Consider the following 20,785-nt stretch of genomic DNA (forward strand, 5'->3'; position numbering starts at 1 on the left):
TAAGTTATGAGAATTTGGAGTGCTAGACCTGTGATGTGCATGACTGCTTTAGTTTCACCATGATCTTGAAGGAATTGAGTAAAAAGACTGAATTGGGTACTAAATTCCTTAATGAACGTGAAGGAGTGACCAGGAAGCTGATAAACGACAGTGAAAGGAGAGGTAAAAGGTATAATTAGAGGAGAATTTCTGTTGTGCTTTACAAGACTGGGATGGAATGGCCAAGCAATGGCAATAAGGAGATGGGGAATACTGATGCCACCCGTGGTATGTGGGGCACTGCTTTCACTGTGGTGAGCTGCTAGGACAGCAGTGTACTCAGGGAGAACCAGGTTCCATGTATCACTAGGAGGAATGTTTTGTGAGAAGATGAGGGTATAGTTTTATTTATATCATATATGGGGAGTCCAGAGAAAAAGCTGATGTATCCAGAGAAGGCTGATAATGAGAAAATCAACAGATGAAGAAAGTGTGGGGACGAGGGTATGTGAAATTATCTGGGTCATTATCAAGTATGATAGAAACCAGAGGTAGGGTGAGATGTACGGATCTCTGGATCGTAAATGAAGCTCTCATAATACTGTTTCAGTGTCAACATGTCAGAGACATTGGGACTTTATTTGGCTACTGAGGTCAAACATAAGTATTAGTTTTGGTACCTATACTATTAAAAAATAAAAATGTTCTAAGAAACTCAGATAATTAATGAATCTCAAAAAGATTAATGATGTTTATACTCCTCTGTCATTAATATGTACATTCGGAAAATAAAATTAAAGATTAAAAACTCATGAGTGACTCATACAAGGTGACTGTAAATTTCTAAAAAAGAACTAAAGGGTACCCCTTGAAGCATGAAAGAGTTTGCAACACAAGGCAGTATTTTATTTTAATCTCTAGATAGTACGTTTATAAAAAATTGCTTGAAAATATAAATAGTTCTGAATATTTACATTAGAAAGTGAGGCCCAAGCTCAAATTCACCCAATGTTTGGCAAGAATCATATATGATAGTACTCTGTTCCCAATTTCAGAATTTGGGAACTTTTCCCTCCACCCTCATGCACGGCTACAGCTGCCTTTCCTGTGGCAGATCCTCTGGTTTTGTGACAGAAAAAGCTCTGAAAAATGGGCAGATGGGTAGAGTAGGAGGAGAACATAGCAGTATGGGATTGAAGATCCCAACTGTTTTGGATATGAATATAGAGGAATGAAGGCTAAAAATCTTCAGTGTGGTTATTCTGTCACAACATATATAATATCCACTAGGACTCATATATAACAATGAACAGAATTTTACTTGGAAGAGACTGGATCCAAAGTATAACCATCAGGAACTGCTCTTATAAGAAAATTTCTTAAAAAACAAAAATACAGAGAACTTAATAAGAGTCTTCCAATTGGATCAAATAGACTGAGAACATATCTGAAATACATTTCTAAAATCTTTAGAAATCCCTGGGAAAATGCATTTTTATTAAAAAAAAAAAAAAAGCAGACATCTGACTCCAAATTCAATGACTGTAATAATTCAAATCTAATGCAGTAAAGCTAAGTTTGTTAAGTAAGCATCAGGGTTTAGCAAAGGTCGTTTCTCACCCTCTCTTATCTTTCCTTTTTTACAAACATCATCCCCACCTTTCCCCCATTTCTCCCCCCCCCGCCAAAAACTCATCTCAAATTATTCTATAGTTTAAAAGGGCAATTGTACATTTAAAAAATTCTTTTCTAAATCTATCCCAATCAGAATATGTCTTATCTGTGGCCATATATATTTCTTCTCTTAAAAAACAAAACAAAAAACCTTTGGGAAGAGATGTCACTGGGAGTTAAAGTAAATCTATACCTCCAGATAAAAAGTTTCGTTTAATGATTTAACAGTTTACAAAGCACTTTCATATTTCATTGTCAAATTTCACCATAATCCCAGATGGGAGGTAGGACAGGGAATACTGTGATCATGCAGGTTATTCAGATGACAAAATTACAGCTCACCCAAGTTAAGGAACTCTAGGGTTATTTGAGGTGTTCATGTTCTGAGACTGACATCATGGAAGGTAACCATGCTTCTTGACAAAACTGTCCTTCACAGCACTGTATGGTTGGACTCAATATGACACTTTCTTTTGGAAACGATATCATAAATTAAGGTCCTTCCTCCCACTTACCTATTACAGCTGAAATTGCAAATTCAAATGCCAAGCAGGCTGACATAACTAAATAAAATATGCCCTAAATAAAATAAAGATAAAATGATAAAAGGCAACTGACACTAAGCCTCAGTGCTGGAGAGGCTAGACAGAGGTGGTAAAGTAGAAGACTGGAGAGGTTTTCTCTTCACAGAGAAGACAGTTGCAAATCACAAGTGACTACTGCCTTCTATGACTGCCATGTACAGATGCAGTTTTTCTAAATCTGATTTTTCAAGAAATCTAGATTTTTTTGTGAAACTTCCTGACCTTTAAATGACAGCAACTTAAAGAAGGACTGAATCAAAACATTTTGGCAAGAGCTTGGCCCACTAGTTTGAGATATGTGTTGGACTGATACTATTTCCCTCCACTTTCCCAAAAACAAAAAGTACTCTTTAAACCTAAAAATATTGAGGGTTGATTTTTTTTATCCCTCTAAACTATAAACGACCAAGTATTAGATCTCAAATTCTATACTACTTCCATTTGACCTGTTCATCATTTGCAGCTCTATACTTCATAACTCTTGGGTGTACTTATAATAATACATCTTAGTAAATATATGCTAAATGTATTTTTAAAAAAATCTTACCACTATGATAATAATTGCAGGAATTAGGTGTATTTAAGGAACACCACAGATTAGATATTTGCACATGCACACATATTCTATTCAGCCCATAACACTGTTATTTAAGAAAGTATTTCTGGACTTTTCATTTTTTCTCCACTATCATACCAGAAGAGCCCGAGAAAATCAAGATGGGGGAAACCCAGCAAGAATTTAATTGAGAATGATAATCTGGCCAAATGATTTCAGGCTTGGACACATTTAGTGCTATGTAGTTATTTCAGATTATAAAGTGAGTAGACCTTCTGAGTCCTATTTCTACTAAAGCCATAATGTACCAATATAACCTGCAACATTTTTTTTCTCTTCCACATCTCCCCTTTCCCAAATGTACAAGGCTATTAGAAATTTTAAACACTTTGTAAGTTTCGCTAGCATCGAAGCGCAAAGCACAATGCCTGGACACAGAAAACAGCTAACATTTGCCCAGTGTTTGAATGAATGAAAGCATCCATCACACTGCTGCGCTGCTTTCCTCACTAGCAAGCTTACTAACTTCATCCCCACCAGTTTCCCAGGACAAGTTTCAAACCACAAAGCATTTTATTTAACTCGAGGTGAGTCACTGGGGAAAGAAAATAAACAAACGTAAGCGGTTTCGTTTATTAAGCAAAGATGAGTGAGCACACCCTATTTTAAGACTTTGAAAGTATTAAATTGATAACGCTAATAGCAAGCTCGGAAAGAAAAAGACCCCCTTGCATATTTACGGCGTTCTTTGGGAGGCCACACGCAAAGCACCTGAAATCAAAGAACCGCTCTTCTCCCGGCAAGGTAAAGGCGGCAGGAGCTAGGAGGCTGGTCGCGTGGGTGCTCTGAGCGTCGCCACCGCGCCGCCGGCTCCTCCGCGCTCCGGCCAGCCACGCTCGCCCGCCGAAGGCTACGGGATGCGCCTCGACGGGGCAGGTGACCGCTCTTCCACAGCAGGCTAAGGAGCATCCTCCTCCAGGAATATCTGCTTATCTGGCAGCTCCGACCGTCGCCGAGGACCCGAGCCAGCCAGGGAGCTCACCGACGATACTCACCCGTTGGGGATACTATTCTTCTTCACCATGACGCGAGAGGTAGGACGCGGCTCGGAACGACCCAGGCCACACCGCTCCGCTCTCAGGCCTCTCCCAGAACAAACTCCGGGCAGCTCAGCTGTGGCCACTGGCACACACCGAGGTGGCAGGTGATCAAAGCCAGGGGCTCCCGCCAGGCACGTTAGACAGACGAGGATGGGAGTGACGGACTCTAGCGCTTCAACTCGAGCCACAAGCCCAGGCAGCGGGTGAGCAGAGAGCGCACAAATTCCCGAAGACGCACGCTCCGCGCACGCTCGGACCATCTGGCTAAGGGGCCCGCACCGCGCATGCTCCTGGACCGCCTTGACGTCAAGGCTGGAGGAGCGAGCGCGCGGCTGGAGGCGGGTGCGGGGCGAGGGACGAGCGTCAGGCGCGGTGCGGGTCCGTTGGTGATCTCTCCTAGTCCGTGGCAAATGGAGCGTCTTGCCTTCGCCGCCCAGACATAAGCAAAGTGCACTGTCCATCCAGGTGAATGTCGTATTGCCTGTTGAAGACCGCCGACCCTTCCCTTCCCTGTCAAACTCTCCAGTTTTTTGTTTGGTTGGAGCCCAGCATTGTGGACGAAATCAGCGGGGGGCCCAGGTAACCTGGGCCAGACCCGCACGGGCCGCTGGGACTTGTAGTCTCCAGAGCCTAGTGGACCCGTTGGTCATCTCCTTTGGGAATTAATAGGGCTGGGAACCACTCCATTTTACAGCATTGGAGAGCAGTGCTTGATTTGCATCAAATCCGGGACCATATTATTTGAGTGCCTACTGTGTGCTGAGCACCTTGCTATGATTTGTGGAGGTTAGTTGAGTGCTCCAGCTTTCGTCTTCATTTTAGAGTGAGCAGAAAGGTGAACTTGCAGGATGCTATGTAATGAACAAAAATTACGAATTCGAAGTACTGTTGGAGGTCATAGAAGAGCTAGAGTGTCGGAGGGGGGAAAAAAACTTCATGGAAGATAAGCGATTTGAATCAGGCTTTGAAAAGTGTAATGCCATAGATTGGGGAGGAGTTGGAAAAATCAAAGGATAGAGGTGGCAAGGAGTATAAAGAATTTGATCGAGCTGTAGTCGAAGATTTATGTTGGAGAGTGATGAGCAGGACTTGCTTTCAGAAAGGACCTCTTTTAAGTTTCTAATAGAGACTATATAAGTACAGGAGATCTTCAGGTTTAAATAAAAGTCATTACAGGATTTACTTGTGTCCAGTTTCTGGCCCTCAAGACTGGTGTTGCTCTATAAATTAATACATTTTTATAAATTCTGTAATTATGAATAGCAAAATTACATTTCATTGTATGTGTTAGATGTAAGCTTTCAAAGGATACTACAGTTTCTGTAACCGGTTTGGGTATTTATTTAACTTTTATGTACCAGAAATCTCAAGGGAAGTTGACCCAAATCTTTCTTCACCTACAGGAATAGGTTATGATGGTTTGGGGCTTAGTACTAAGATGGTGGATGGTTTACTTTTAATGCCTTTAGTTTTTAATTTAGTTTAAATTGACATATATAAATTCATAGATCAGAAAATCTTTTGTCAGGCCATTTGTTCCTAGTTTTTATTTTAGAAAATAAGATCACAGTTAAAGATAATTTTTAAACTTGTCAGGTAATGGAACACCTGAAAGTCATGATGCTTTTTGTAAAACACTGAAATAATGCTATGTCACACTTAACTAATTGTAGAATTTTTTATACATTTTCCATATTCTAGTACTAGTAAAAGGTAGCTGATGCTATATATTTAATAAATTTTGATTTTGACAAAGTGCTATCCATTGCCTTAATTTCATCATATCTTTGCACGAGACTCATTTTTTTGGCATAGCATCCTAATTCAAATTAAAGAAGTCTGGAAGAGCATGATTTGAGAAACACGGCTCTAAGGGAGTTCAGAAAGGATTCATCATACTATGTAACAATTGAACTAAAATAAAGATAAAATTGGATTTTTGGACTGAATTCAGTTCTACGAAGGAAAGAAAGTGGATTAATACATTTGGAAAGATTTCTAACAGCAACTGAGGGCAAACTAAAGGAAAAACAAATTTCTAGTTAGATCACAACCAAAGAAATATTACCGTATACCAGAATAAGCATTTTGTGACCATTCTGTACGCTAGAGATTTTTCTGTGATTTTATTATGCTAACACTCCTGAAACCAAACAGCATGTGACCAAAGTAATCAAGGTGATTGAATATCAAATTTATAACAAAATAAAATAGACTTTAGGAATTTTCATTTGAGAAATCACAATAGTCATAAAGGAACCGCATAAAGGATTAATTTGCAGAACCTAGAGATTTCTAAATGCTAAGCAAGAGGCAAACACTTATACACATAAAATTGCCTCCTGTTTGCTACAGATCAGAAAATGCTGAATGAACTACTTGACTTTAGTTCTCAGGCTTTCACTATGTATTTCCAGGTCGTCTGGTACAAAGATAGGTAATCTTCAATTTCTTTGTCTTTTAGAAAGAGCTTTAACTGCACAAATTGTAAATTAGCAATATTCTTGAAGAGAAGATTGGGTTTAACTGTTGAATCCAGTTTTCTAACACAATGTTGAATCGTTGTAAGAAGGTAAAAATCTGAGCCATAATTTTTCCTTACTTCCACATGAGATTTTCAATAGAGCAAATGCAGTTTTCATCCACATCTTTAGTTTTATCTAATATTTTGTCTATAATCATTTATTATCTTTTATCATTTATGGACTGATAAATGAACCATGTTAGAAATATCTTCAGGTATGTAAAATAAACATTCAACTAATAATTTCTTTTACAATAGAAATTTATTATAATAAATTTATTATAATAAATTTGATAATTTATTATAATTTATCTATAGGATAATGTTTTCCGAAGCTTAACAGATAAAATTTGCAAGTGTAGGCATCAGAAAGCCAGGTGTTAATTTTAAGTTCTTTTTAGAAGTTCTTGCAGAATGGAAAGTACATTCAAAATTCTCTTTCCCAGCATCCTATTCCTGTTGTGTGTAATCTTTTTTTGTTGGTAGGAAGAATCTTAAAGATGTTGGTTCTTTTAAAGAGGAATTAAATCAATCTCTTAAATGCCTTTTTTTTTTTTTTTACTGATTAAACAAAGAATTTAGCTAACTTAGACATGATTCTCTTCTGTTTTATTCAGTATTTTAATCACCTTCTAGATCTCTCACCAGAATGTCTCTTAAACATCCCTAAGCAACAGCAGAAAACAGCTTATTAATCCCTACCCTAGCTACCTTCCTACTTTGACAATACTCAAATGAGGCTACCTCTCAGTTACTCAAGCCAAAAATCTAGGAGTCCTTGATTTTTCCTTCACTTTGTCCTATACATTTAATTGGTCACCAAATCTTGTGAATTCTGCCCTTTTCTGTAATTCAAGAATGGTTTATTATTAGAAAATACATTAATAGCATTATAAATGGATTATAAAATATGATTATCTTTTTAACTTAAGTATAGTTGGTATGCAATATTAGTTATATTAATTTTAGGTGTACAGTACAGTGATTTAACATTTTTATATCTTACAATGTGATCACTCTACTAATTCTAGTAATAAACGAATCTTTCTCCACCCTGCATTCCCATTTCCATTTTTTTAAATTAAGTTTATTGGAGTAAGATTGGTTAATACAATTATATAATTTTCAGGTATACATTATAATTTGACATCTGTATACTCTATTGTGTGTTTACCACCCAAAGTCCATATAGTCTTCAGCTACCATATATTAGATCCCCTTTACCTACTTCACCCTTCTCCTCCCCCCATATTTGACCCCCTTTACCCCGTCTACCTCCCCCCTCCTTCCCCACCTCCTACCCTCTGGTAACCAGTAGTCTATAGTTCATGTCCATGAGATTCTGTTTGTTTGTCCTGTTCATTTGTTGTTTTTAGGTTTATATCCCACATATAATTGATATCATGTGATTTTCAACTTTTTCTGTCAGGCTTATTTCACTTAGTATGATTATTTCAAGATCCATCCATGTTGTTGCAAATGGCAGTATTTCATCTCTTCTTATGGCTGAATAATATTCCATTGTATATATGTACCACAGCTTCTTTAGCCAGTCATTTATCATAGGACACTTTGGTTGCTTCCATGGCCTGGCCACTGTGAATAATGCTGCTATGAACATTGGTGTGCAAATATCTTTACAGATATGAATTTTCAAGTCTTTGGGGTAAATACCCAGTAGAGGGATTGCTGGATCATATGGTAGATCAATTCTTAGTTTTTCAAGTAACCTCCATACTGTTTTCCCTAGTGGCTGTACCAATTTGTAGTCCCACCAGCCCACTTCCCATTTTTTGATTCAGATCTCTAGCATTTCTCATCAGGACTGTTATAATGGCCTTTTAAGCAATCTCCCTGCCTCTGGGGAATACTTTTATGTGTAATTAGATCCTAGATGGGTTCCCACATATTTTAATAGACGTTATTCCTAGGAATTTTGAAAAGTTTTTATATTGCTATTATGAAGGTGACCTTTTTCTATTAGCGTATAGGGAAGCTATTAATTTTAATATGTATTCTCTTATTCTGCCACTTAACAACTTTCTAATTATGTCGAAGCTTTTTTTTGATCTTTGGTTTTCTACATGTAAAAACCTGTCCTCTACAAACAAGATAATTTTGTCTTCTCTTTTTCAATAATTATCTCTCTCTTTTTACATGTCTAATTGCAGAACCAGAATTTCTGTTAAATACTAAAGGTGATCAGCTACTATATACTAAAAGTAAGAGCATATTTCAGTTTTCAGTTAAATTAAAAAATTTAAATAACATTCTTTTTCTCAAGTATCTTAATAGTTGTTTTCTTTCAGTAGTGTATTATTCTTAAAAATATTTCTTATTTACTTAGAAAGTGGGACTGAAAGAGCCATCATGAAAAAGAGCTCAAAGAAAAAAGAAGAAATTAAAAAAAAAGTAAGGTATTAATGGAGTTTATAAGGATTTTGATTATACTAAATAAATGTAGGATAATCCTGAAACGTGATATATTCGGTTCTGGATATAAATTATACAGTTCATATGTTAAAAAAATGAACAATAAGAGAGCTTAGGGATGAATTATACTCTTATTTTGTCTGTCAGTTATGTAATAAAGAGCATTAGAGATGAGTTATTTATGTATTTATTTATTCCCTTACTTAAATACCAATTTATTTATCTGTTCTCAGCCAGCTAGCGATCCATTCCCTGCTTTGCTCAAAATAAAATGTTTTTATTTTTTTAGTGAGTGAATGAAACATATGTAGGACTGATACGTCTCTTAAAGTAACTCCAATTAAAATTTATATTTTATTCCTGCCTTCTAGAGGAGGAGGGGAAGTTATGAATCCTTGGAATGCTGGGTAAGATTATTGGGAGTTAAAGGGAGACCTCTATCGTTCACTTGCGAGGGTTGATGTTCCATCACATCTGCAAGGGTTACTATCTCTTGGTCAAGAGTAGAATTAGGTATTTTTAATTGTGTTGAAGAAGATACTGAAAGAGGTTTGATAAGACCAGAACATCTTAGTTCATGTTGACCTTATTTAGTAGTTCTTAAGTATGGTATAGGAATCACTGGTGAATTTTGAAGTTCTTTCAGAAAGTTCGTAGACTAGGCTCTTATTGTAATAATAATGTCTTTGCTAGGATCATGTGAATATCCTACTTTGGCTTTTGACAGAAATCCACATCCTTACTGTGACAGGAAAGCTGCTCTTTCTTCTTGCTCCTTTTATTTCATCTTCACAGTAGTTTGGTTAGCATGGACAGTTATTTAAGGAGTCTTTTATTATTCTGTTTCTTAAACTTAAAATGAAAAAACGAATTCATTTATGTCATTCTAAAAAAAGGATTTAACATTGCTGGCATGGTTTAATTTTACGATCTTGAGGTTTAAAAAACTGTAAAACCAGTAAATGCTAATTTTAACATGTTGATAATGGTAGGACATTCAATTAGAAATATTAGTAGGCAGTTAGATTTCTGGTATTCAAGAGAGCAGCCAGGGTTGGAAAAGATTTAGAAAGCCATGGGAATATATGCCCTCTCTAAAGCCTTGGCGTATGCCCACATTTAAACTATGAGGAGGATGGTGACTGTTAAAGGAAAAGGGATTAAGAGGCCAGAGAAATAGGAGGGTAGAGGACAGGATTTAGAAAATTTTCAGAAAATAAAGGTGCCCAACCTTATCAAATGCTACAGAGTAATCAGGTCATAACTAACACTGATATAGTGTTGAGTTTCAAAGTATTTCCATATATCTGATCTCATTCGACCCTTCTAAAAGATATATGAAATAGGCAATATATGACCATTGAGAACTAACCACTGAATTTTATCATTAAAAGGTTTTTTAAAAATATTAAATCAAGCAATTTCTTAATTTAAAAATCTACCATATATAAAGAACTCATACCAATTGATAAAAAGATGAAATTTAAGGAAACAGACAAAGGCTATGAATTGGCATTTTAAAGGAGATGATTTTCAAAAGGTTGGTGGACATTTGAAAAGATGTTCAATGCCAAAAAAAAGATGCAAGGTAACCCTCCCCCACTTTTTTGCAGATGTCAGAAGTGACAGAACACAGTGCAGTAGAAGAAAATGCGGTAGACAAGCATCTCCAAAAAGGTCTTCAATAAGTATACAACAACTCTGATACTGTTGGTTTTTATTTTTAAGAGATATAAATGACTAATCCTATCCTAGAATTTCAGCTGGGAACACAAGTTTATTAAGAGATGAGTTCAAGCAAAAACTAAACTTCCTAGATAACACAAGATGAGTATAAGGAAATAATTAGTAAAGTTTATACATGTAATAAGTCTTTTGTTTATTAAAACTTTGTTTTCTTGCTCTCTCTGCAAACATGGGAGAATCTACTAGTGCTTGAGACTGTGTTAGACTATAAAGATGCATAGATACAGAACCTGCTTCAGGAAGCTTTAAATCTCAGGGAGAAAAATACAGAAATAATGGTTGATCCCTGGTTCATGTATCATTATTGAGCACCTACTATGTGCTACCTGCTATTCTAAGTTCTGGGAATAGAGTATAAACCAACTAGTAATTTTTAAATTATGCTAAGGAATACTGCAGTTAAGAATGAAGATTCTCATGACTTACAGTGATTTAGCTTTATACTTATCCTTTAATTCCACCATCCTTTATGCAACCTTTACTCGGAAGCAGAGAGAAGAAAAAAAACAAATGCAAAGCAAAATGACCAAAAGTTTCCTCCATTTCATACAGTACCTATGACTGTGCAACCCATGTCTTTCTTAGTCCATCTAGTGGATCATGTGGGGCAGAAAATAACAAATGGCTTGGAGTGCACACAACAACTGGAATCTTCTTTATACCCTACCGGACTGTTTCAATTCCTTTAAGAGCTGGCAGAAGTAGGAATCAGCAAATTTTACAAAACTAGCATAAGTAGTTGAAAAGAGACTAACCTCTTTTCCTTTCAGATTCCTTTCCCTCCAGTTTAATCAAGTTGAAGCAACCTGGCTTTGATATTTATATATTCTGTAGAGCAGTCATATAGAATATGACTGTTCTCATGGTTATTTTTCCCAAAAGGAAAAAGATAAAAGTTTTGCTTTTCTGAAGGTGGTTTTGTTTTTTATTTTTTGGTCCTTTTTTTTTGTTTTTTTGTTTTCTCTACAAAGGACTCTAGCCAATAGTTGAGGGTAGAGAAAAAGTGACAAAAAGAAACAAAATTCAGTCCTGACTATATATGAAGGTGTTTGTTCCAGATGGAAAAGGGAAAAAGGACATCCATTTGTCTTTGGTTATAAGCTCTCATGAGGCAATGACCCAGTCTTCATAATCCTTATAATCCTTAAAAATACATATAATTTAGCTATTTTAATAAGTACTGTTGCTGTCGCTATTTAATTATAAAGTGTCACAAACTCTATTATATTGGCTTCTTGATAGATTTAGATGCAGAAGAAAATCAAAACAGAATAGAAACGTTGAGAGGCAAAGTAAGAGAAAAGCTAAAGAATGCTAAGGTAATGCTTATTTTTTCTTTCCTGTTTTCAAATTTACCGTTTAAATGCATCATGTGTCAAATAAACTTTTCTTTGTTAAAAAAGAGAAAAATCCAGAACTTACAAGTTCTTTTCCATGTTTTTATTTTTTTCAAACCTAAAACCAAGCAAAGTTAATTGATTTGGTCATGGTAACTATGTATGACATCTCAGGGGAAAATATGTATACATTTTTTAAAAGGAAAACACTGAGAAGTCTTGATTTTTATCCATTTTGAACAAAAGACTTATGAGCACAATTATGTCTGTATCTCTGAAGATTAAGTTTTGTGTACCATTTATTTATGTTGTGTTTCAGATTAATCAAAGTGAAAAATCCACTCATCTGCTCATTGATGATAAGCTATATCAATGGTCTAAGGTGAATAACTTTTTTTACTTTTAAAAACAACTTTATTGAGGTATACTTTATATAGCAAAAATTCACCCATTTTAAGTATATGATTCAGAGATTTTTAGTAAATATACAGAATATGCAGTCAACACAATAATCAATTTTAGACAGCTAGACACAAGTAGGAGATATGACAAGCTTTTGTATTTTATGTATTTTTATATTGTTTGACCCCCCTAATCACTGAGTTTTACTTTTACTTTTTCTTGTAGAATTAATTTCTCTCTCAAACCTTCCTAAAAACAGTTCATTTTAATGTGTGAGAAAGAAGTCATAAGTGCTTTACATTTCAAAGATTCAGACTTATAATATTGAAAAATGAGAGCTTATTAATCCACAAGTTTATAACTAGGAGTGTGTCACTTTTAATACTTTTAATTACCTCCTACTCCATAAAAGATTGTAGGGGGATGGAGTGGTACTTATGTGTGAGCATACACGTATGTGAGAGCACCTGAAAACAGGAAGGGGAAAAAGAGAATTTTCCCAGAGCCTGCATTTTGAAACTGTAAGGTAATGCTCTTAATACTCTAGAGTAAAGAGATATTTGGGGAAGATGGAGAAGATTCGAACTCAACATTCTGTTTTTTATTGCAGTTACCAGAACCTTAAAAACAAAACAAAATAAAACAAACGAATTCATGAACTAGACTCAAATATAACTCGATATTGTCTCTCTTGCTGCTCCTCACTCATGAATAACAGTTACTATTTACCATATTACAAAAAAGTATTTTACTTATAAGCAGAAAAAGTGTTCATTTCAACACTGAATATTGATTTACCATTGTTTAACCCACAGAGCAAAGTCTCATTGGATGCAGGTCTTTCGTTTTTCACTCTGAGTGGTGAAGAAGACTCAGTTTTTGGCTGGTCTTCAGAGCAGGTTGGATTTTTTCCCCTTCCTCCCACATTCTCAGGAAAAATAACTTTATTGAAGGCAAAGAAGGAAATACTTGGATGGGAGATAAAATTTTTATTATTGAGCCACCTTCTTCTCTTTGAATTGAGAACCTGTTAATTACAATTCCCAGCATTTATGAGTACTTACTGAATGCCCAATGATATACTAAATTTTTAATGTGGATTGTATCTTTCAATTCGCATAGTAACCCTGTGAAGCAGGCATTATTATCACCTGTTTTACAAGTGAGGACACAAGTACAGAGGGATAAACACTGATGGAGCTGGGACATATAGGCTGTCAGCTCCAAAGCCTGTGTTTTCCTTTCGTTGTTTCCTCCTCCTCTCCAAGTGCTCTACGTTGTTCTTCATAATCTCTATTACTCTCCGTAAAGTCCTGATTCTTCATGCTTCCTCGTCCAATCCCAGAGCCTTCTAGTTTCTTTCACGTCTTCCTAGTTCCTATCAAACTCCTCAGCCCCTCCCGTTATCTCCTGGTTGTCCTTCCCTTCAGTGCTAGTCAGTCTCATTAGTCTTTCCCCATCTCCTCCTGACTGGTCAGTCTCTCTCATTGGACACCCTCTCTGCCCAAGTTCCCTGTATTCTTCTCCACTTCCTCTCTACCTTCAAATCTCTTACGGTTTCCTTGGGCCACCTCTCCCAGTACCTCCTACTCCTGAATCCTTTCTCTCTTCTGACATTTCTTAGTCATTTCCAAATCCCTCAGGTCCTCTTTTGGAGTTGCTCTTGGACCACCATTTGCCTTCCATTCCCCTCTCTGAACATCTTGCTCCAGTTCTTTCATTCCTTTTGTTGTTGTTGTTGTTGTTGTTGTTGTTTCCACAAAAGGGCTCAACTTTTTAAATATTTAAACAAAATGGATACATTATAAAAACAATACAGAAAACCGTGAAAAAGAAAAGTCATGTGATATCCCATTGCCCCAAGATAAACCACTTATTATTTTTCATACCTTTCTCTACCACTACAGGCACACACACAAACTTTTATGTAAATAGATTCATAGTATGCCAATTCCATTTTCCCAGTTGCTCAGACAAACCTTCATGTCATCTTTGCGTCCTCTTTTACTCATAGGCCTAATATCTAATTCATCACAAATTCTTCAAGTAGTCCAGAATCTGATCTACTTTTCACCACCTCCAATGTACAACCCCAGTATAAGCCACCACAACCATCATCTGGATCATCTGGATTATTGCCATAGTCTCCCTCTGTTTTCACTATTGCACCAACAGTCTGTTTTCTATGCCATACAGTAGTCAGGGCAATCCTGTTGAAATCTAACATAGACCTTTTCTTTTGCTTATTCTTTCTAATGATTTCCTTATCTAATTCAAAAGCTAAAGCCCTTGTAAGGTCCTCCAAGAGCTACATAACCTGGCCCCTTTGGTACCTCTCTCACCTCACTTTTATACTACTTTCCCCTTCTCCTGCCCAACACCAGCTACATTAGTCTCCTTCCTATTCCTCACAGCATGCTCTTGCCTCAGAGTCTGTGAACCATTTATCTGTCTGGAAAGCTCCTTTCTTATCCTCACGCTGTCTCCCTCACTACCTTGAGTCTGTGTTCAAATGACACATTATTAAAGACACTGTGCCTGACAATCCTATCTAAAATAGTAACCCAACCCACCCATCCCAGCATTCTCTATCCCCTTGCTTGCTTTTTTTTTTAATAATACCGATCACCACCTAGCATGTACTTCTATATCTATTTGTTTAATTTCTTCGTGGAACATATAAGGCACTCTGTGAATATCTGCACAGATATTAAATGGGTATCAAACATGTGCATGCTCTGCCAGGTCACTCAACATCCTGGAGTCTGACAATATGGGTTTTCCCAGAGCTTTTTGGGAAAACAAAAAGGTCCACCCAGTAGAGTACACAAGGATCAGGTGCTGTGGTTTGGGCTGCTTTTCCTTCTTATAGGGCAGGCATGAGAGAAATTAGGTCAGTGGGAGACATAGGCTACTTGGGCATGAGGAAGTCCCAGTTTGGATGCAGGTTGTTTCGAGTTGTTTGGAAAAGCCATCTGTCCTGCATCTGGTGACTGGGACCCATAGGAAACTACTGTCCTCATCACAGGGTAGAGAAAGCTACTGTTTTGTGGGAGGCTGAATTTGACTGTGGCCCCTTCCTACTGGGAGGAAAGGGAGTCCTGGTCCCAAATATGTTGTCTGGGCGACCCAGAGTGAAGTCCAGTATTACTTTCAGACAGTTCTGCTTACCACACCACAGTCGACAAGGCGTATCCCTGTGAAATGAGAGGATGATCTCTTTTTTACCATACCATGCTCGGGAGTAATCACTGGGAGTTGATTGGATGCTTTCTGAACTCTACTCCCTGTCACACAACAAACTAACAGCAGACACTGCTCTGCTGTGCGCTGCGTAGTAAAGACCAAGAAAGTGCTCTGGGATAGCAGCTCGACTCAGATTAAGTGAGGAATAGTTGGTCAGATGGGGCTTATATTAGTTGAGATTTAGTCTGAAAATATAGGTAAATTGAATAGAGTAGGGTTCATAAGGAGACCTATACAGTCTTGAAGAAAAAGCCTGGGATCGAAGATGAGAGGCTGACATACTCAGTCATCAGAGCAAACTTTAGCTCTAAGGACAAGTTGAAAGCTCTGGCCCACACCAGGGGTGCCGTACAGGAGGATTGATAATAGGAGCTTCAGCTGGAACAAAGAACCCCTCTTTGTCTACGATTGGAATTTTCAGAGAGATCCCCTATGTGGGGATCCCCCAAATCTTACTTTTAGATGTCAGTGCCATACCTTGTTTGAATTCTGAAAAAGATACCATAAAGATTTCTGGATATAAAATATTTTTTTGATTTCATAACAGAGATAGGAGATGGTGTAATGATGTCATGGCTCGATATTAACCTAGGTGATGCTTAACTATGTTACTTAATTTTGTCAATGCTGATCAAGGGCAGTGTAAGATTCTCTATTCAAAGGAATTCTGTGATTAATTATTTTTGTTTAATTATTTATCCTAAATGTATGTTTTTGAAAATTGAGGAATTTTTATTTGTAAGACTCACACACTCTCTGTCTCCTTTCTTTCAATATATGTGGATTTCAAATTAGACAATAGTCATCCAAAATAAATTGTTGATTTTTTTTGTATGTGAAGAGACTCATAAAATTTCTGATGATGATATGCATTTTTATATTTAGTAATATATCTATTTTAATACCTCTATTCAAATTATTCATAATTTTTACATATAACATATTTTAGAATTGTACTATAATCACTCTGCCATAGACTTCTATGTTGAATCTTTACTTTTCTTTCTTTTTTTCCTTAAATGCCATCCAGAAAACAGTATGACTACTCCATAGTCACTTTAGGTACTACTGCATTGTGAATTGTTAAAACAAAAACAAAAACTAGGTTTAAGACCACATGGCCTGATATCTCTGAACTTTGCCTTACCCTATGAATTCTCAGGGGTTGAAATATCATAATCCAATATCTCAGAACATTTTCAATAAGAAAGAAGGGGCTTGAATTACAATTCTATTTCAGTAGTCTTTCATCGAGAATTACATATTGTGTAATATTAAGCCTTAAGTGAGTTCCTCTGTATTCAATGAAATTTCATTATAACACAGTTTCAGTTTGACCTTGAACTGGGTAGCATAGAACAGAAAGACAATTCACAGCAAAGTTTAAGTACATTTCATTTATATGTGTATTAAGTATTGGAAACAAGCATGTATGCTATTTACTTATTTATTTATTTTGGTATTTAACAGAGGTCATTAAATGATAGTTACCCCAAACATTTTTCACTTGGTGATAATTTGCAAAATTTTGCTGAAGGCCAAGATGAAGATTGTATGGAAGAAGTCATTTTTCCAGATTTACTTGAAATAAAAGCTGCTGAGTATGAAGATGATGAAGAACAAATAAAAAAACAACAGGCAAATATTTTTGTGCCAAGTAGTTCTCCAGGTAAAATTCTTTTACAATAAAGTATTCAAGTCGTTAATGAATCATATTAAAGGATAATACCTTCTTTGTATGCTGGATAAATAAAAAGTACTGATCTAGAATTATAGAATTTTTAAAATTTTATTATTAATTTTAAGTATACAGTACATTGGTTAGAGATTTATATAGTTTATAAAATGATCCCCCTAGTTGCTCTTGCTTTCCTCTGGCTCTCCACCTAGCCATTATATTAATGCCGACTGCATTTCCTGTGCCGTGCTCCCCATCCCCGTGACCATGTATCAACTACTAATTTGTACTTCTTTAGCCCTTCATCCCTTTCTCCTAGTCCGCCTTTCACCCTCCTCCCTTGTGGCAGTCACCAAATTGTCCTCTGTATTTCTGTATTTGTTCTTCATGCCTTTTCTGAGTTTGAGAGAATTGGTTAAAAGAACTCATTCATTGTGTGTGTGTGTGTGTGTGTGTGTGTGTTTGTGTGTGTGTAAATACATATTTAGACTTTCTGCTAGACCTTAATGGTAGGGTATATGATAGTTCTCTTTGCTTCTTGTTTGGTCAATACCAGTTTACTATTTCAGACTTTAAAGTAATATATAGGTTTTGTTATTAAGTGATCAACCAGCGTAAACTGCCAAAAGATATGATGCCCCGCATTTTAGAAGATGAGGGATTCTATATTCAGAGAAAGCCAGAAATATATAAAAAGACCTGCAACAAAATGGAAAATCGCCTGCTTAAACTAGAAGAGGCAAGTGCACCAGCTAACAAGCTAATATGTGATATTTGATAATATGTGATATTTGTTTTCAATGAAATATTTAATTACTGTGTTTCTTAAATATTTTAATAGGGAATGTGTTGGTTTGAAGAAAGAGCTGAAATAATGTCATTACCTTCACCTATTAGACATTCTTGGAATTTCAGACTAAACATGAACAAGGAATCTGTAAATCCAGCACTAAAGACCATATACAGGAAGGTAACCACCAACAATTTGTTTGTAATTATTGTTAGAATTCTTGTAATATCAATTATAACTTATGTTTTCATGGTGTTAATTCACGTTTTAAAAATAGTCTAGTAATATAATGGCAAAACTAAAATGTTATAGCCATTAAAATTACGTTTGAGGGATATATAATGATATGAGGAAATGCTCAAAATAAAATGTGAAGTGAAAAACAAAGAAAAATTATATGTGATCCTAATTTATAAAAATAGGTAATGAATGAATGCATTTATCAAAGAATGGGTAAGTGCATACATATATGTTAATATCTCTAGATAGCCGGACATAGGATTATTTTTATTTTACTCAAGATATAGCACAGATATTTGAACAGTTTTCAGAGATGATTGCTCTTGGGAAGAGAGGTCCTCGAAACAATGAGTTTGTTAAGTAAATACATGAATGAATGAATGGACAAAGGGATGATAACAAGTCAAAGAAAAATATACAATTTTTGGAGAAATATTAACCATCATCCAGATTAACCATTGTAAACATCTGGAATCTCAAATTGGAAACCACTGGACTGAACAAGTAACTTTTACCTCCAGTGCATCATCCAAGTATAATTTCAGTATTTAATGGACTTTTAGAGTTGGGGATAAATGTATGTCACTTCACCAAGCATCTAAACTGAATATTCAGTATTCATTCTGTAGTATCCTTAACAAGTTATGTTTTGGAAATGGTGTTAGACAAATGCCTCTGCCTGCTTTTCCCTTATATCTTCACATTTTTTACTCTGCCCAGCCAGCCTTGGAGGTAATGCTCATTTGGAGTTTTTTTACCACCATAAATATAAGGGCAACCGAAGGAGAGATAATAGCTGCCTGAGTATCAAAGTCCTCTCTTTGCTGTTGCCTCTATCAGGTGCTTTAAATACCCCATTGTGCCTCTACTACCCCCAGCTCTTATTTGCTTGTTATTTGCTGACTAGTTTTTGCCTATTTGACTATGCCCTTTGCTCCCTCTTCTGGCACACCTTTTATACATTTACTGCAATTTTACACAGGTCATAAGCTTGGAATTTTTTGTGCTTTTATCTGGCCTTTGATTTATTGTTGCTAAGATCTTTGTGCTTTTTTTTCTAACATGTTACGTAGTTCTAGAAGTTACTTAATCCCCTTAGCCAACTGCTGCTTATAATCAGTGTCAGAGAGCTTACCACTTCCCAAGAGAGTTCATTCCAATAATGGCCAGTTTTGTTTATTGTGTGTTGAATTAAAATCTGCCTCCTGGATCACTACTATTCACTTGGCTTCGTTTGGTCATGAGGAACTCATAAAGTACTATAGTTACGGGACAGCTCTTCACATATTTGAAGACTGCAGTCATTTCCATCTTTAGCTTTTGCTCTCCTGTCTAAACTCATTCCTTTTGACTGTTGTTAAGTATTCCACCATCTCAGTTACCTTTCTCTAGCGTCTGAGTACCACTATCATCAATAGGTACTGAATAGGACAGGACCAAGGCCAGAGGCTTGTGTCACTCCAATAGAAACAAAGAAAGCAGCATTATTTGACTAGTGCTGAATCTGCTTAACAAGACAGGCATCTCTAGCTTAGCAACTTTAATTTCCAAGATTTCATTTGTAATTTAGTTGTTTAAAACTGAAACTGTTTATTTCCTTGGTGGTTAGCCTGATCAATTTACTACCAATTAACTAAATCTTATAGTTGGAATCAAGAACAGGTTTTCCCCTCTGAGTTGGCCCATATGTAGAAAATAGAGACAAGGTAAGAATAAAACAAACAAAAGAAGCTTTATGACTGTTCTCTTGCTTCCCCCCCGCCCCAACCCAGTGAGGAAAAGAGATGATTCCTAGCTCAGGAGAGAGTAGGGAGAAGAGATGCAAGCATCATGCTGGTGACCTACAGTCCTTGAGAAGCACTGGATCTGCCACACCAGATCAGGGGTGGGACAGCAATTGTTTCAATATAACAAACAGCAGGTATAATAGCAATGGCACAGGTTGGAGGGCCTATCGGATTACACCAGACTGATCCAGAAAGAGGGCTTGTGCTCTGGTGGATGCAGCCATGGCTCTTATTGGGAGTGGCTAGGCATTCTTGAGTTAGGCTATACTTGCTAAGTAACCTACTAACTGTCTTAAATTGCATCACTAAAAACCAGTCATATGCATATTCAAACATATATGCTTACATTCAAAGTAGTGTACTAAAACAGCTGAATTATTTTACATACAATCTAAGGCCTACAGACTTCAATTAATTTAGGGGCAATCTGGTATCTAAATGGAAACAGTCTCATGGATAAAGAAAGATGGTCTCTTTATAGTGTTCGCTTAGAAGGTCCAGCCTTCTCCAGGGAATTTTCCAGGGGATTACCAACATAGTCACTTCAGAACAATGTTTTAATAAGTGTTTATCATTTAGCTCTGGCCCACAGATGACTATTATACCATCATGTAGTCGAACTATTGACTCAACAGTTCTAAACACTATTATAGCAGTCCTACAGTAAATTATTTGGGTACTTACAATTTGGAAGTCCAATCTCTACCAG

General features: G+C 36.4%; 2 protein-coding genes across 2 annotated transcripts in view; one reads left to right on the top strand and one right to left on the bottom strand.

Annotated features, from left to right (window-relative positions):
* Nucleotides 1-4,354, bottom strand: part of LOC105301361 — a 36,763-nt gene extending 32,409 nt beyond the window's left edge. Inside the window, exon 1 of the mRNA XM_023519838.1 lies at nucleotides 3,849-4,354. Within this exon, the coding sequence (XP_023375606.1) occupies nucleotides 3,849-4,354 (506 nt within the window). The remainder of the gene's footprint in view (nucleotides 1-3,848) is intronic.
* The window catches only part of CC2D2B (coiled-coil and C2 domain containing 2B), a 96,568-nt gene continuing 80,013 nt past the window's right edge, over nucleotides 4,231-20,785 (top strand). The window contains exons 1-9 of the mRNA XM_023519839.1: nucleotides 4,231-4,358; nucleotides 8,765-8,829; nucleotides 10,464-10,527; nucleotides 11,839-11,915; nucleotides 12,253-12,316; nucleotides 13,140-13,234; nucleotides 17,052-17,250; nucleotides 17,862-17,998; nucleotides 18,101-18,229. Coding sequence (XP_023375607.1) covers nucleotides 8,788-8,829; nucleotides 10,464-10,527; nucleotides 11,839-11,915; nucleotides 12,253-12,316; nucleotides 13,140-13,234; nucleotides 17,052-17,250; nucleotides 17,862-17,998; nucleotides 18,101-18,229 — 807 coding nt within the window. The 5' untranslated portion in view covers nucleotides 4,231-4,358; nucleotides 8,765-8,787. The remainder of the gene's footprint in view (nucleotides 4,359-8,764; nucleotides 8,830-10,463; nucleotides 10,528-11,838; nucleotides 11,916-12,252; nucleotides 12,317-13,139; nucleotides 13,235-17,051; nucleotides 17,251-17,861; nucleotides 17,999-18,100; nucleotides 18,230-20,785) is intronic.

This window comes from Pteropus vampyrus, unplaced genomic scaffold, assembly GCF_000151845.1.
Source record: "Pteropus vampyrus isolate Shadow unplaced genomic scaffold, Pvam_2.0 Scaffold238, whole genome shotgun sequence".
NCBI classification, from domain to species: Eukaryota; Metazoa; Chordata; class Mammalia; order Chiroptera; family Pteropodidae; genus Pteropus; species Pteropus vampyrus.